This window comes from Phocoena sinus, chromosome 17 (assembly GCF_008692025.1).
Source record: "Phocoena sinus isolate mPhoSin1 chromosome 17, mPhoSin1.pri, whole genome shotgun sequence".
NCBI lineage: Eukaryota > Metazoa > Chordata > Mammalia > Artiodactyla > Phocoenidae > Phocoena > Phocoena sinus.
This window is the reverse complement of record NC_045779.1, coordinates 6,044,150-6,060,804: the sequence shown is the minus strand read 5'-3', so window position 1 is coordinate 6,060,804 and position 16,655 is coordinate 6,044,150. Positions and strand designations below refer to the sequence as shown.

The 16,655-nt window shown below is 38.9% G+C and overlaps 1 protein-coding gene across 3 annotated transcripts in view; it reads right to left on the bottom strand.

Moving 5' to 3' along the window:
- Nucleotides 1-16,027, bottom strand: part of UBXN2B (UBX domain protein 2B) — a 28,608-nt gene extending 12,581 nt beyond the window's left edge. For all 3 annotated transcript variants that reach the window (XM_032610192.1, XM_032610193.1, XM_032610194.1), the window contains exons 1-5: nucleotides 15,888-16,027; nucleotides 10,275-10,378; nucleotides 4,938-5,088; nucleotides 1,819-1,902; nucleotides 112-221 (exon numbers count right to left, since the gene is read on the bottom strand). In XM_032610192.1, coding sequence (XP_032466083.1) covers nucleotides 112-221; nucleotides 1,819-1,902; nucleotides 4,938-5,088; nucleotides 10,275-10,378; nucleotides 15,888-15,974 — 536 coding nt within the window. In that variant the 5' untranslated portion in view covers nucleotides 15,975-16,027. The remainder of the gene's footprint in view (nucleotides 1-111; nucleotides 222-1,818; nucleotides 1,903-4,937; nucleotides 5,089-10,274; nucleotides 10,379-15,887) is intronic.
- Nucleotides 16,028-16,655: the final 628 nt, after the last annotated feature.

Genomic DNA, 16,655 nt, shown 5'->3' with positions numbered 1-16,655 from the left:
TCCAGTATCTCACTCTTGAAAACCAGTAGAGCACTATTGAACGGCGTTCTGTTTACAAGAAAAAGAAGTTCCACCCTCAGTAACAAATAGAACCCAAGTAACACATCTTACCCTCTCTTAACGGACTCCAGAAACTGAGCATTTGTTGGGTCACTGTAAGGTCTCAATTCTCCATCGTCTAAGCTGAAACCATTGCTCCACAGTTTAAGCAAAATCTGAACCTTTTGAGCGTAGGAAAAAAGAAATACAAGAACGCATCTGCATTAAATAATTTTAATTTTCAAATGTGATATTTATGATTTACTTTATTTAAAATATAGAGTTATTTGTACTATTCTTTTTTTTTTTGCTGTACGCGGGCCTCTCACTGTTGTGGCCTCTCCCGTTGCGGAGCACAGGCTCCGGACACGCAGGCTCAGTGGCCACGGCTCACGGGCCCAGCCGCTCCGCGGCATGTGGGATCTTCCCGGACCAGGGCATGAACCCGTGCCCCCGGAATCGGCAGGCGGACTCTCAACCACTGCGCCCCCAGGGAAGCCCTGTACCATTCTTTATTCAGCTGAAATAAAGGTATAAACGAAGCCACGTGTGAGATCTATATTTAGCTTAATGAACTGACAATGGCTGAAACAGCAAAGGTCCCATCGCTGGACCCTGGCTTTGAAGTACAATTATTTCCCATTCACTGAGAAGACCAAAGTCCTGAGAGCATCCAGCTGCCACTCCACACCCACCCTTCTCCATCATCTCTGTCTTCTTTCTTTTTTAACATCTTTATTGGAGTATAATTGCTTTACAATGGTGTATTAGTTTCTGCTTTGTAACAAAGTGAATCAGCTATACATATACATATGTGGCTGCTTCCCACTAGCTATCTATTTTACACTTGGTAGTGTATACATGTCCATGCCACTCTCTCACTTCGTCCCAGCTTACCCTTTCCCCTCCCCATGTCCTCAAGTCCATTCTCTACATCTGCGTCTTTATTCCTGTCCTGACGACCCTAGGTTCTTCAGAACCTTTTTTTTGGTTTTGTTTTAGATTCCATGTATATGTGTTAGCATATGGTATTTGTTTTTCTCTTTCTGACTTACTTCACTCTGTATGACAGACTCTAGGTCCATCCACCTCACTACAAATAACTCAATTTTGTTCCTTTTTATGGCTGAGTAATATTCCACTGTATATATGTGCCACATCTTCTTTATCCATTCATCTGTCGATGGACACTTAGGTTGCTTCCATGTCCTGGCTATTGTTAATAGAGCTGCAATGAACATTGTGGTACATGACTCTTTTTGAATTATGGTTTTCTCAGGGTATATGCCCAGTAGTGGGATTGCTGGTCTACCCGTCTTCTTCTCTGCTGCAGAGCTTAACTATTTATGTCAGGGGGCCAGACGGAACCTCCAGAGACCCTCCAAGGCTAAACTATACATGTTTAAAATGGAACACAACTCCGAAATTTCAAAAGGCAAAAACAAAGAATGACTTTAAGCATTTCTATGTTTATAACTCAGCTAATTCTATATCATGATGGTATGTCATTTATAATAATTATTATAACATATATGTAAGCTCATTTTGACAGTGAGTCACACATTCTTTCAACAAATAGTTATGTATCTCTGAGTGCAAGGCACAACTGAGATATAAAATACAAAATTTAAGTATGAAAACTTACACATAATTATAAGTCCTTTTAATCCATGCTTCAAAAAATAACAGAACAAAAAGATTATTAATTTTTAATTTTATAACAAACAGTAGTAACTAGAGGCAAAAATCTACAATTTTTCATTTTCTTTCTGTACGTACATCTTGCAACTGATTTTCTCCATAGATGTATTCAGACCGCTTACAAAAGGAATTACCCAATCTGTATCCTCCACCTGTAAAAGACTAAAACACACACATAGCAAATGAGCTAAAAATTCACTGAGGCTTATCAAGCAAAATGGTATGATAATGTGTGATAATATATTTTAAAACTATATCAATTATAATTAGCCAAACTGGTTTATACTTTGCAGGAAATTTTTATATTAAAATAAAGGTCTTATATTACAGAGAGGTATACTCTAGTAAGAAATTATGTTTCTTCCCACAAAAACATTAATGACTCAGAAGCTGAAATAACTTAGGCCAATCTTAAACTAAGAAATGCATTTATAAACTGAAATAATATTTTCAAGTAGAAACAGATGTTAAAAACCCACCTTTAATATTTTATGACAAGTCTTATAATAATTATAATTCTTGAATCATATTTCACAAAGTAAATAAGAGTTTCATAGAGAAAGGAAGAATTTTATAAATGAGTATAAATTACCCTGAAGAAAAGCTCCATACTTATAAGCTGCTTTGGTTCAACTGTAACAAATCAACTAGACTGTAGTTTTTGTTTTGTTATACTAATTACAACGTCTTCTATTTTTCAGGTAATATAGCTTATGAGGTAAAACCGCTGTTTCTTTTAATCACCATTTATATCATAAATGAGCTATTAATCATCACATTGCTTTCCTTTCTACAGACTAAATTATATCAATCCTATATTTTTCTTACAGAATTGGAGAACTTGCAAGAACCAAAATTACCTGAGACTTAACTGAAAGAGAATTTCAAACTGTGGGTAAAGAATGAAATGAAAACTAAAATTTAAGTTTCATTTAACAAAAGTGGTTCTGAGCAGTGGATGACCCTCACAATTACCAGACAGGCCCCCTAGGCACACTGGACACCTACTGAGCCATAATCCCTGAGGCCACATGGTGGTTTAGAAAACCTCCCAAATGATTTTGATGAGGGAACTCAGGTTGGGAAATGAGGATTATAAGAATATATGACAATTATACACAAAAAGATACTTGAAGTCTTCTTTGATATACCAGTACTCTGCCAGCTGCCATAGTTATAAAAGCTGTATAAAAGTTTTATAGGAATTTAAGGCACAAGAACAACTCAATCGAGAAAGGAGAGCCTTTCAACACACAATTGTGAAGCAACTGGACCTCCATAAGGAGAATAATGAACCTCAACGTAAACCTTACAGAAAGTTAACTCAAAATGAATCGTAAGTTTAAATGTAAAAAGAAAAACGATAAAAAATGTTCTAGATAACATGAAAGAAAATCTTCCGGACCTATAGTTAGATGAAGAGTTCTTGGACAAGATACCAAATACATAAAAGAAAAAAAAAAGGATAAACTGGCCTTTATCAAATTGAAAACTTTTGCTCCGTAACAAATCCTGGTAAGAGGATGAAAAGACAAACTACAGTCCAGGAGAAACTATCTGCAGACCACATATCTGACCAAGGACTCATACCTATTAAAATACATACAGAACTCTCAAAAGTCAACAGTAACAAAACAAACAATCCAACTAGAAAATGGGCAAAAGTCCGTTTACTGAAGAGGATAATAAAGATAATGGCAAATAAACACATGAAAAGGTGTTCAATATCACTAGCCATTAGGAAAATGCAAATCAAAACCACAGTGAGTTATCACTACACACCTATCAAAATGGCTAAAATTATAAACAGTGATATTACCAAATGCTGGCAAGGATGTGGAGAAACCAGATCCCTCATACACGGTGGAAAACGGTTTGGCAGTATGTATATGTATAAACATATACATACCCTTCGACCAGGCAGCTGCACTTCTAGGTATTTATCCCAAAGAAATAAAAACTAATTTACATACAAAACACGACTGCTCACAGCAGCTATATGTCTGCCTTCCTTCCTTCCTTCCTTCCTTCCTTCCTTTTCTCTCTCTCTCTCTTTCTATCCATTTCGTTAGTTAGTTGTGCTGGGTCTTAGTTATGGCAGGTGGGCTCCTTAGTTGCAGCGTACCAGCTCCTTAGTTGAGGCATGCGATCTCTTAGTTGTGGCATGCACGTGGGATCTAGTTTCTAGCCAGGGATTGAACCCGGGCCCCCTGCGTTGGGAGCACGGAGTCCTAACCAATGCGCCACCAGAGAAGTCCCAGTAGCTGTATTTCTAATGGCCAAAAACTAGAAACACCTAAAATTTCCCTCAATAAGTGAAGAGTTAACAAACGGTGGTACATCCACGCCATGAGCGCTACTCAGGAATAAGAAAGAAGGATCTACTGATACACTAAATAACTGATGGATCTCAAGGGCTTAAGCAGAGTGGAAAAAAAGCTATTCCTAAAAGGTCACATACTGTACGATTCTATTTGTATAACATTCTCGATATTACAAAATTACAGAGATGGAGAACAGATTAGTGGGGGCCGGAGGTCTACTGAGGGTGGGGTCGGTGGCAGTGACTCTAAAGGGGGCCACCAAGAGGAGACTGTTGTGATGACAGACAGCAACCAGATCGAGAAGGTCACTACACGAACCTACACCTGTGATAAAATGACACAGACCTACACACAAACCCTGCACCAAGGTTAAATTCCTACCTTTGGGACTGAACTATAATTATGTAACAACCGCTGGGGGAAACTGGGGGAAAGGTGCATAAGACCTCTCTTCATTCTTTGGCAAATTACTGTGACTCTATAATTATTTCAAGATAAAAAGGTAAACAGAGAAGTTTTATAGAAATGTTAAGAAACTGCCTCAACTTTCGACCGTTAGTAGAAAGATTATATAGACATAGAAAAATAAAACAAATATTTGAAACAAATATACAGTTAGAAAAACAATGTTTGCAACTAATATAAAAATCTTTAGGAGATCAAATATATAAACAGCAAATTTAGTTTTTTTTTAAACTTTAATGTTATACTGCTTTTATATTTTATTTATTTATTTTATGCCTTGGCCACGCTGGGTGGCATGTGGGAACTTAGTTCCCTGACCATGCCCCCTGCAGTGGAAGCTTGAAGTCAACCACTGGACCACCAGGGAAGTCCCAATAGCATATTTAGTTTAAAAAATTCAGCCCTTACCTTAGATTTGTCATCACTCGAAGCTCTTGTGGCTTCATCCAGAGGGACAGCCCCATGTTCCCTTGCCTCTTTGAAAAGTTCATTCACAATTTTCCCAGTTGAAGGTCGAACTATATGTAATCCACTGCATTCATGTTCACTTGAATAGAACCTTTAAACATTACAGTTCATGAATAAAGACAGAATACAAACATAAACTACTTTAAGGCAAAAAGCTATACAGTCTTAGGAAATGACTTTTATTTAAAGAGAGCCATTTCTAAGGCCTTTGTGGAAATATTTAATTTTAAAAACGGGATTAAGGACTTAAGTAGTATCAACAGCTTGCAGAGATTTGGTAGCAAATTCAGCATCCCACCTGAGAACTAACTAGTTTGTTTCTTCCTCACTTACCCTCTGTAACTGCTTATCTATCACACGAATCTCTTTGACAGCTGACAACCAGAAGCTAATCCTCTCCCCCGGAGGAATCCACATTCAGTAGGACCTGGTCAGTGAAGAGACTTCTATATTTAGATACTGTAAATACCTAAATCTAGACCACAGGGCTACACATAGAGTTTACTCCTCAGAGAGTTCTGACTGAAAAATTATAACCTCCCTGTGTTAAAGGTAAATAACTTAGACCACAAACAATTTTCTCAGTGTTAACTATGTAGTGAATAATTTCTTTTCTTTTCTATTTCATAATGGTCCTAGGGAATATAAACATTTCCTTCACATAAATTAGTAACCTATTTTATCTTTCAAGATTTTTTACAATCAAGAATATCAGAAAATATAACCAATGAAATATCAACATGGAGACTTCCAGAATAAGGTGACAATCAAAGCTCATATCCTTGACTACCGATACCCTCCAATTCAGTTCCTAATTTGCACTGAACTGACTCACAAAACAAAGGGGGAAAATTATATCAGCACTGGAGACTAGGAACAGAAGTCACCTTCAAGACTTTCCCAAAATGAGTATATGCAAAACTAAACAGGAAAGGGAAGGGCAGCTCAGCTCTCAATTCACTGTAAGTGGAAGAAAGATCTACATGGAGAACAATGGACACCAGCAGAACCCCACTAACAAGGCCAGCTCACAACTACTGAGGGTGGGGTGGGATGGATCCAGCTGCTAGCGCTCTGGTCAAGTACACTGAGGACTAAGTTCACCCAGAGCAGGAGCCTCCGGAAGCCTTCCTGCCCAGCAGATACTCAGAGGGCCCAGTACAGACAAGCAAGGCCGAACACTGCCATGGCTGGCTCTTACGACAGGGGTCAGCGTTAGAAGGCGCTTGATAGGAGATGCCTTAAAGGGAAGGGAAGGGGAAGGAAGGGGAGGGGAGGGGAGGGGAGGGGAGGAGAAGCAAAGCTTCCTGCTGCAGCTACTCCTGTTGGAGCCCCTTCCCTCCTGTCTCCTGTCCCTAATCTGGCAAAGTACAACGATAGAGTTCCTTTTTCTCAGCCTTGGTGAGAAAGACCTTACAGGAAAAACCTGACGTAGGAAAAGATTTACTAACTTCTTTATGGTCACTGATTTTTTATTACCAGTATAAGAAATCTTTGCCTACCTCAGGGTCTATTTTCTTCTAGAAGTTTTATTGTTTTCCACAATCCATCCTTCTCCTCTTTCATAAGTATGCCTATATACTTGACTCTCCTTCTCTATTTAAATTCATCTATCATCAACGTTTGTCCACTCCCATAGATAGCAACCTCCTCTATACAGAGGACTCTCAAATGTATGTCTTTAGACCTTCTTACTTATAGCCCGGTACTGAACAGAAAAGCACCTCCTTCAATCCAGTTCATCTCTTCCCATTAATGATCACATTTTCCCTGGATACCAGATTAAGAAGCTTTCAGTCTTCCCTCTTTCCCGTTCACTTACTCTCTATATTCCACGTCATCATGTTTCTACAATCAATTCTTTGAAAGTATCCCACACCAGTTTCACCCCTTTCTGCTCCATTCCACTGACACCATCCTAACCTCAAATTTCATGCCCACATTCTCTGGATTACTGCAGCTGTCTTCTTCTTGATTTGTCTCCTTAGTTTGTTCTTCCCATTGCTATTTATCTTATACGGTACTGCCAGACCTACTTTACCAGAAGTATAATAATAATAACCAACATTTATCAACTGCTCATTTAATCCTCATAACAATGGCATTATCCCCACTTTCCAAATAAGAAAACTGAAGCTTAGGGAATTAAAAACACTTGTCCACAGGCAAAACCTTATCAGAACAGAGAGAAAAAAAGATAGAAAACTGAGGTGTGTCTATGTCTAGAACCAAAGCTTTACCGCTCTACTATAGTTTTTATGGTAAAAGCTACAGTGAAAAACATATACTGGCTTTCCCCTGCCTCGCGTACAAGAGCAGCTCTCCTTGGCTGCCAAGGCTGGCCGTGATGTGGCTGCATCCAGGACTGGATGCATAATGTGTGGGCCGGCTGCAAAATGAAAGTAGGAGTCTCCTTGCTCAAAGTGTATTGAGAATTTCAAGACAGTAATACAAAGCGTTAAACCAAGCTCGCGGCCCTTCCCGGAGAGGGGCTCTGGGGGAAGGCTGAGGCTCCACGTGCACGAAGCACACACGGCAGCACCCCGCCCACCCAGCCTCACCTGCCGCGAGGCTACTCACGTTCTGCTGCTCCTTTCTGGCTCGCTCTTGGCATTTTTATTATTTTTTCTTCTGGGCCTATCTTGTTCCTTGTCTTCTGTGCTTACCCACATCCTAATAACCTTTTAAGGCCCAGCTAGGTACCGACACTGTGCTAGACATCTGATAGACTTACTGAATCCTCAAAACCATACTAGTGTCTCATGACTTGTAGGGGACATTTTTTTTTAAGTTCTTACATTTTTGGACAAGAAGACTCACATTTTTAAAGTTCTATTTGTGACAGAGAAGCTTCTGTGGATGAATATGTAAAAGCAGCTGTCAGGCTAACTTCTGTGAGTTTTTCTGTAGATCCTGCCCCTCCTCTTGTAAATTAAAAATAGGTCACACTACGCCTAGAGTACTTAAGTTTCACATTATGTACACAGTGACTTAAAATGACAATGAACAGATGAATGTTTTGATATCTAATGTTGTCCAAGAAGGTGGACCATTAATTAAGACTGTTTTCTGTACCAGACAGAGCGGTAGACATGCAATGAAACCCGGCAGATGTCAATGCTTAATGTGAAGTCAAGGGAACTGCATACTTAGCATTCGAAAATATCACACTTCGCAAGAAGAAAACATTGCCAATAATCTGCTTCACATTGTATTTTAAGCAGATTAAACATAGTATAAGCATCAACCAATATATTTAAGGCAGCTCCTCTTTTTGGATATGTAAATACTTCTAGAAATCAAATCTGAGGCACAAAGTCCTTAAAAATTGCATTATCAAATTATAACTGTTAACGGCAACACTGTTTCAGATAGCATAAAAGAGAAAAAACCACTCATTGAAATATCTTAAGGATTATATTCGAAGAGCAAGGAAAATATTAATACACTAATCTTATTTTAAGAAGTCAAATATTTTGATTTGTTATACCAACAAATTAAGTCATTCAAAATCTGTTCAAACTGGGGAACAGTGGCCAAATAGTTAATGAGTAAAACTTTGGTACATTAATATTTTGAGCTCTTTCAAAATTTCAGAGACTGTATAGATTAAGGAAGCAGTTAAAATACAAAATATTATATATATATATGTCTATGTATGTGTGTATAGGCATACACACATACACAAACATACATATTAAATAAGAATTAAATGAAAGGGAAGGATATTCAAACCGTGCCAAGATACCAACCTGCAGATTATAAAGGAAAAACTGTATCTTCCGATGGAGTGGGGTGGTGGTCAGCACCTTAACCAAGTGAACATAGCACCAATAGTGGGAAAACCTGAAACCATATGGCTTCTGATGTGATATAATACATAGCAGAAAACATCACTAACTAGTGTTCTTAACAAATACGTTTAACAAGAATCTAATCGTGAGGAAACAATGACCGTGAAGCACATTTTAAAAGACATCTGGCCCCGGCTCTTCAAAGTCCATGTAATAAGCTTTAGATTATATAGATGAGCTAAATGCAGACAACAGAAAGGTTGGGGAAAATGCTCTGGATTCAGATACCAAACAGGCATCATGAGTGGAACGCATGGCCCTTGGCTGGATCCTAAACCTGAAAGGCTCTAAGGGTATCTGACCATAGACTACGGATTAAATGACTCACGCAACTAGTGCTCATTTTCTAAGGTGTGATATGTTATCAAGGTTATAAAAGAGTGTGGGCTTCTTCTTAGGGGGTGCAGGCTGAAGCCTCTAGGGATGAAGTGCTATGATGGCTGTAATTTACTTCCAGATGGTCGAGTAAAAGACAGCGTGTGCACCAATGTACTGCTGTATATAACATGTTAACAACTGGTGAATATCGGAGCAGACACAGCATATATTCATTGTCTTTATCTTTGATTATCTATGGATTTTAAAATTTGTAAAATAAAAAGGTGGGGTGAAAATTATAAATATTATTCTTTATTTCCATTCAGGTCCAGAAAGGGATGTCATTTTACCTCCCCTACAGAAAGAAATAAGGTAGACTAGTGACAAACAAAAAAGAAAGAATAACTTCCAGTGAATTTTTCAACTTTTGATAAAAGAACAGACTTTCTGAAAATGAGATATAATGAGAAAATTCAAGTTTCTCCCCAGTAATGAGATTTGCAGTACTAAAGGGACATCGAGGAAAACATTCCTGGAAACAAGAAAACTCATGACAATAAAATATACCTGGTTCTCATCTCTTAAAACTTCACTGTTGGTTGTTTTTATAGTTCAGGGATTTTAACAATAGTAAATACTATCTAGAAGATCATTACTAGATGGGTCATCACCCAACAGAAGGAAAGACAGATTCCTGAAGTTATAGATTCTTAAATGAAGGACTCCATGGATGCGCTTTAAGAAACACACAAACCCTTAAAAACGACTGACAAAATTGTACATAAGTCTTGCTCTGGGGGAGAGGGGGTATAACTTTCATCAGATCCTCAATGAGTCCAATGACTCAAAAAAGAACCACGGTGCCCAAGAAAAATACTATTCAGTATATTATGCTATGTGATGTCTATCAAAATATTAAGTATTTAAGATAATTTTCCCATAAGTTTCTTCTGGCTTTCTGACTATTAAAGTTTCAGAAATAGTATCTAAAAAACATTTATTTTAAGAAGTTATAGTTAAAAATAAATTCCCGGGGCCATTTAAAATAATGTGGGATTAGTGAACTAAAAAGAGATACAAGTTTAAAAACCAAAACAAAACTTACCTTTGAGGTGGTGTTCGTGGGCTTTTAAAGGCTGTAGCGTGAGGTCTATCAGATTTGGAAGCTTTGCATTTCACTTCATCTTCATATAATTCTGCCAAGGCCAACTATAGAATAATAGATTTGTTATAAAGTATAAAAACACTAGAAATAAACCCTTCTACACAATGACAAGTTATGAGTAGAAAATTAACTTGTAACTGAGTAGTAAAGATGTCTAATGAAAAATGAAGGCTGCCATTTCAGAAGATGACTCCCTTCCAAAATAAAACTGCTGCATCTCTCATTTATAAAATGAACCAAAAATGCCACATATAGTAGAATAAATTAAAGTTACAATAATTGTTTAATTACTTTCAATGAACTATTCAACAGTTTCAAAAACTATTTGGTAACAGATCATTTTCAAAGTTGGACCTACAATTCTTTTAAAAATACTTGAAGATGTTTCACACTAATGTCAGTTTGCTCTCATCAGATCCCATAAAAATATTTCACTTAGCTGTTCAAGTTTTCAAAATCTGAGTACATGAAACAATTCCAAAATTATTCTACTTAAAAGTTTACCAGACATATAAATTTCATCAAGTTTAGGAAAATGAGCTTCATTTCAATGAATGATATATACAGTTTATATAACTCTTAGAAAGCAATATTACCAAATTATGCTTTATAGATATATGGCTGGATATCTTCAAAATGAAATAAAGCATGGTTTCTGAAACTGGAATTTTAAGAAATTTTCAAAATATTTCATTATCATATAAGTTACTTTGTTCCCACTTCTGACTTTCTTGGACAACTCAAAAACTTTCCTTTATGCCCCTTGTGGCTATTTAATTATAATTGGCATGACCATAATCTTTGGAAAATTAAAAAAAGACAAAAAAAATCCCCAAATCCCCCCAAAACCCAGATGAAATGCTCCTTCTAGAAACATGAGAAATATAAAAACTATCTCCAGGGATTCTTTCCTCAGTAGGAAAAGAAAAATAGGGAACTGGGGCAAAGTTAATTCTCTGCAGATTCCATTAGTCAACCTTTAAAATATGCACACAAGAAAACAAAAATGAGTCTTTATTTTTCCCACCTAATTTTTTACCTCCACCCCCTACACATATGTCAACTTTCATATTTCTAACATGGCAATTTTGCAGGAAATCCTAATTATAAAAGTGCTACGTAGCCTAGAAGGACTTATTAAAATCCTAATTTAGGCTCTAACTGTGTTGGGCAGATTATTTAACTTCTCTGAGCCTTAGTTCCCTCATCTTTTAATGCCTATTAAAACAATACCTTAGAGGTATTACATAATGTATGTGAAGCACAGGCAAGTGCTCCGAGAAGATATTATTAAAAAATGCTCAGCAATGATTGTGTCAGTGTTTCATTTTCCCCAAGGTTTCTTTTCTTCCTGCAGTGTTATCTATATGTCTCCTATGGTCTTTTCCTACTTATCCTCTCCAAAAGGAGAAAACAAAACAAAACAAAAAACCCACCACAAAACAAATGAGAAGAGACAGAGGCAGAGACAGACAGACACTCTGACTACTTCGGCCCAAAGTTTTCAGAAATTTTTACCTCCCTGAAATTTCTTCAAAACCGTATTCCTTTATGGATTTCCTCATGAGCTGATAATATCGCTCTATGAATTACTTTTATGCTATTCCTATTCCCATCAATGAAAATGTTATCTGTATGTCAAAGGGCCATTTCAGCCATCCTTCAAGAAGCCTTTTCTAATTTTCTTAACTAAAGTGGTATTTCTTTTCCAAATCCTCATAGCACATTTATATTAAACATTACATTGTCATCACTTGTGTACTTTTCTTACTATTTCATCCCCCCTACTATAATTTAGGTTTCCCAAATTGTTTTTAACATAGCACATGACAGGCACCCAACAAATTCTTGTTGAATTATGTAGACTACAACTCAGCATGAATCATAAAGAGACACAGATAATGTTATAGATTTCAAAACTGAGATTATATTTGCTATAGTTTTGGACCTTGTTTTTTGCTTTAAGATGATCTGAATAAACCCTGTAAATCAAATAATCTTCTTCTATAAAATAAATGAATAATGCAAACAATGCCTTTTGACTCCATGGAATGTGGAATATATATTAACAAAATAGGAATATGGAGAAAATTACATTATAGCAGGGAGTCCACCTAGCTGAAAGGGCCAAGTTATCACCAGAAAATGAATGATATTTAGAGGGAATTAATGCCAGGATCCATGATGTACCTGAAGCATCATATGGCATAAGTTCATAAGCAAATATTTTAAATAAAGTTAATCTATATTATTTGACATAGCAAATGACACCACATCAGAAGAGGAAATTAACTGATGCACTCGTTGAAACCAGTAGAAAACAACAACAAAATCTCAGTCAAATAAAGAGATAAAAATGTGTGCACTGTGAAGTAAAGATGCACTGTGAATTATCAGGACAGACTTCCATGAGCTAAACAACTAGATTATGAGGTATTTCAATTACACAGAGAGAATAAAGTACGTAAGCCCTGATAATCTTTTCTCTAGAATTTGAAATGTGAAGAATGTGAGAAAAGAACCTGAAATTGTGGGTGAGAACATCAAATATATAGCAAAAGATGAAAAGTACTGGAATTCCCAGTCTTAGAGGGACAACTGCCAGAAGGTATAACAGAGATGTTTCAATCTAGAAAAGCAACATCAGCATCACCTGGGGACCCTTGAAAACTGCAGATGCTCAAACCCCAACCTAGACCAAGTGATTTAGAAAATCAGGGGTGGGGTCTGGTGTCCGTGCTTAAACAAGCCTTCCAGGTGACTCTGATGTATGTTAAAATTGAGAACCAACGATATGGGACGCTGACATCAACAGGACGAGGGTACTTGTGACAAGTGCAACACAGTGCCAGACATCTGTACACTTTTCTTACTGATAGAACTCCCCTCTTTGCCCCATCCAAAGCCCACTCTGAACCCTAGGAAGTACTGAAGTTATTAGCCCCAATTCTCCTCAACTCCAACCTATATGGAAACAAAGAAATAAAAACAGAAATCTTTTCCTTTTGATATCATTCTGGAGGAAACCTGGGACAGAAGCATACGATCAAATACCTTAACTGTTAACCCCGTTGTGTGGATGGACTGAGGGGCATGAGAAGAGACAAAGGGCTCTGAAAATGTTCACAAACACTAAGGAACACTGAGGTTTTGGGGGTGAGTACTGTCACTAACAATCCTACACCAAACTTTCCCACTGACTGTTCCCAGTTTTGGAGGAGGAAAGGACCTAGGATCTACTCGCAGTTTGAGATCCACGGGAGATTTCTGAATTTGTGAGTCAGAGGCTCTCGGCGCTGGGAGGCTTTTTGGGAGATGACGATTGATCCATCTTTCCTCTTGTGGTGAATGAGGAAACCTCTCCTGATGTAGATGCCAACAAACCCTACGCTGCATGGCAGCTAAGAAATAGGTACTTAGTGGTACTTTTGCTATTTCCAGTTATACCGTGAAAGACTCTTGGAGCGAGTTGTCAGGAAAGTTAAGGAGTATCTACTGAAAACTGAACCAAATGGGTAAGTCTCAAAATAAACATGGCTAGATTAAACAATAAAATAATCCCCAAATAATCAATATCCAAGAAACCAGCTGGGGAGACAACATCATCCAATTCTTTTAAATCTTTGATACATACTCTATTTCTTCATATGCCATCACTTGGTTGTTTTCAGGTTTCTTTGCAAATTCTTCACATTCTTATTAAATTCTAAGGAAAACACTATGAATACTTAGTGTATTTGATGTTCCAAATCACATTCATAAAAAATCAGTTATCTACTTAAAACTACCTACCAGGAAGTAGACAGGGAATGGAAAAAAAAAAAACCCAAGAAACCCTATTTTCTAATTGATGGTGGAAAGGAAGGAATTCTCCCAATTGGTGACATCTACCACAATATCTCCAACAATTTATCATATCTTAATCCAGTGGATGAAGTATAAACTTGTCAAGTATCAGGTGATCATTAACCAAGTTGTTCTCATTTTTCACATAAAAAGACAAAATAGATTTAAATTAGAGAAAGGATATTAAGTCACACAGTTTTAAGTTTAATAGCATTAGCATGGACTAACCAGTGAAAATTATAGTATTTTTCTCCTTTAAGGGAAAAAGAACCAAATATTTACTAAGCAAGTCTGATCCAGGATAACATGGGATTGAACAATTTATAGGCATTTCTTTATTTCATCCTTGACACCACCATCACCTCTAGTTTACAGATAAAGACAATGAGGATCAGAGAGGTTAAGACATTTTTCCGATATTCACATAACTACTAAGTGTCAGGGTGGAGATGCAAACCGAAGTTGTTCTGACCAGAAACTCCACTTTTTCCCTGACAGTCCATGCTGCCTCTCAGTGATACTGGTCTTCAGCAGAAAATACGAGGTGGATGAGACCTTCCTGCCCCTTGATTCTGTTTACTGCATCTGAACTGACTATGAACACTGGTACTATTCTACATCGAGTTCATCTCCTAACCTGACACCAATCTCTCCATTCTCCAAATTTGTCATTTTATGCCCTACTTATTTTGGCACTAATTCATACTCTATCTCAAAATGTTCTGTTAAATATATGTGTATCTTACTTCTGCAAAAAATAGGTAGAAATGTCTTTTATACTTCTATGCCCTTCAACAGTGTCCCAGCACCAACTGTGGATTTGAGGTCCTATTTATCTCTGCATTCCCGAGCTTAGCAGTATGTTACACGGCAGGTGGTCATTATATGTTTGTTCAAAGAAATAGAATGAAGGTGTAACAATGAAGTAATAGAACTTTTCTACCAAGGCTTGTGGACTGAATGTCATTTATTTTTAATTACAGCTCCCTACAGATGTTCACTTTTTGAATTTTATCAATGATCTTACAAAGAGTTAAAAAAAAACAACCTCTAAAATGAGTAGTGCGATGCATCTGGCGGAGCAAGATTTGGTGCGCTGGTATTTAGCTAACTAATGTCAATGTCCTGTAACATTACGAAGTTTTATTTCTCTGTTTCTTATGTGCAATGTTTTCTAGACTGTAAGCTGTTACAACCAGGCTGCGCAGCCGCAGGATGAAATACTTTTTAGTTCACCCCTTTAAAAGGGAAAAGCTATCTGATAAAAAGGAACCCTTTTACACGTAAGTAATCGAGCCACAAACAGCATCCAAGACAGACAAGATCAAACCAGCCCACGCTGTGACTCGACTTCCCCACAGCCACCGCAGAGCTTTCTTCTGCAGTGAGTCTGACCGGAGCATCAACCGGTGAAGCACTCAACTGACCCCTAACCCCCCAAACGCCATTCGACATGAGCAGCTGCTTCTTAAACTGCAAGTGGGGTGGAGGGGAAACGAGGCAGGGGCACCACTGACAGCCGGGCTCGGACACTTGTTTCCACCGACGCCGCTGCCCGGCGCGCCGCCTGGGGCGGACCCGCGGCGCCGGAATCACACTTCGGTCCCCGAGCCGGTCTGGGGAAGCTCGGCCGCGGCCAGGGCGGTTCCACACGCCCCCGGCCGCGCCGTCCCCGACGCCGCGCCCCCGCCCCGCCGCTCGCCGCACCTGCAAGTCCCGCGCGCTCGGGGGCCGCGGCCCCACCGCCCTCGGCCCCTCCTCGCCCGCCTCGCCGCCGCCGCCGCCCTCCGCCATCTTTCACTCGCTCCCGGCACCGCCGCCGCCGAAGCGTCTCCCGCGACTTCCGGGGCCGGTTGCCTGGCAACCGCGGGGCGGAGCGGTCCCTGCGCGTCCCCGCCTCCCCCGGCCCCCGTGCGCGCTTCTTCCGGCGCCCGCCCACCTGTGCGGTCCCGCTTGTTTCCGTAAAGGAAGTTGGCTCAGAATTTCCCCGCCAAGAAGCCTTTGCGTAAACCCGGAGGCTGCTGGGCGCTGGCCTGGAGGGCAGCACGGACTTTCGTGTTCTTTTAACCCCACAGTGAAAACGTCCCCTGGATGTTTCATCTGATGAAAAGTGCCACCGTCCTTTTCCAGTCTCGGTCACATTCTCTCATTTCCTTGCCAAGGACTGGGTGGTACGTCGCCCCCAAAGCGTGAATTGACGTTGAGGAGGAAGAACCCTGTAAACTTTCTTTGCGATCAGAACTAGAGACTTCTAAATTCATCTGAGATTTATTCAAACTCCTGTCTTATCCCAAGCACTTTTATACCCCCGGATGCAAAGGTAAAAAGAAGTAGTCCTGGTCATTATAAAACTCACAATCTATTGGGAGAGGGAGAGGTATAAACAGATAATAAAGTGCCATTTGCAGTAGAGCTTTGCAGGAAACGTTATGAGTGGCGTGTGGGGTGTGAAGGGGAGTATTCTGTTGGCATCTG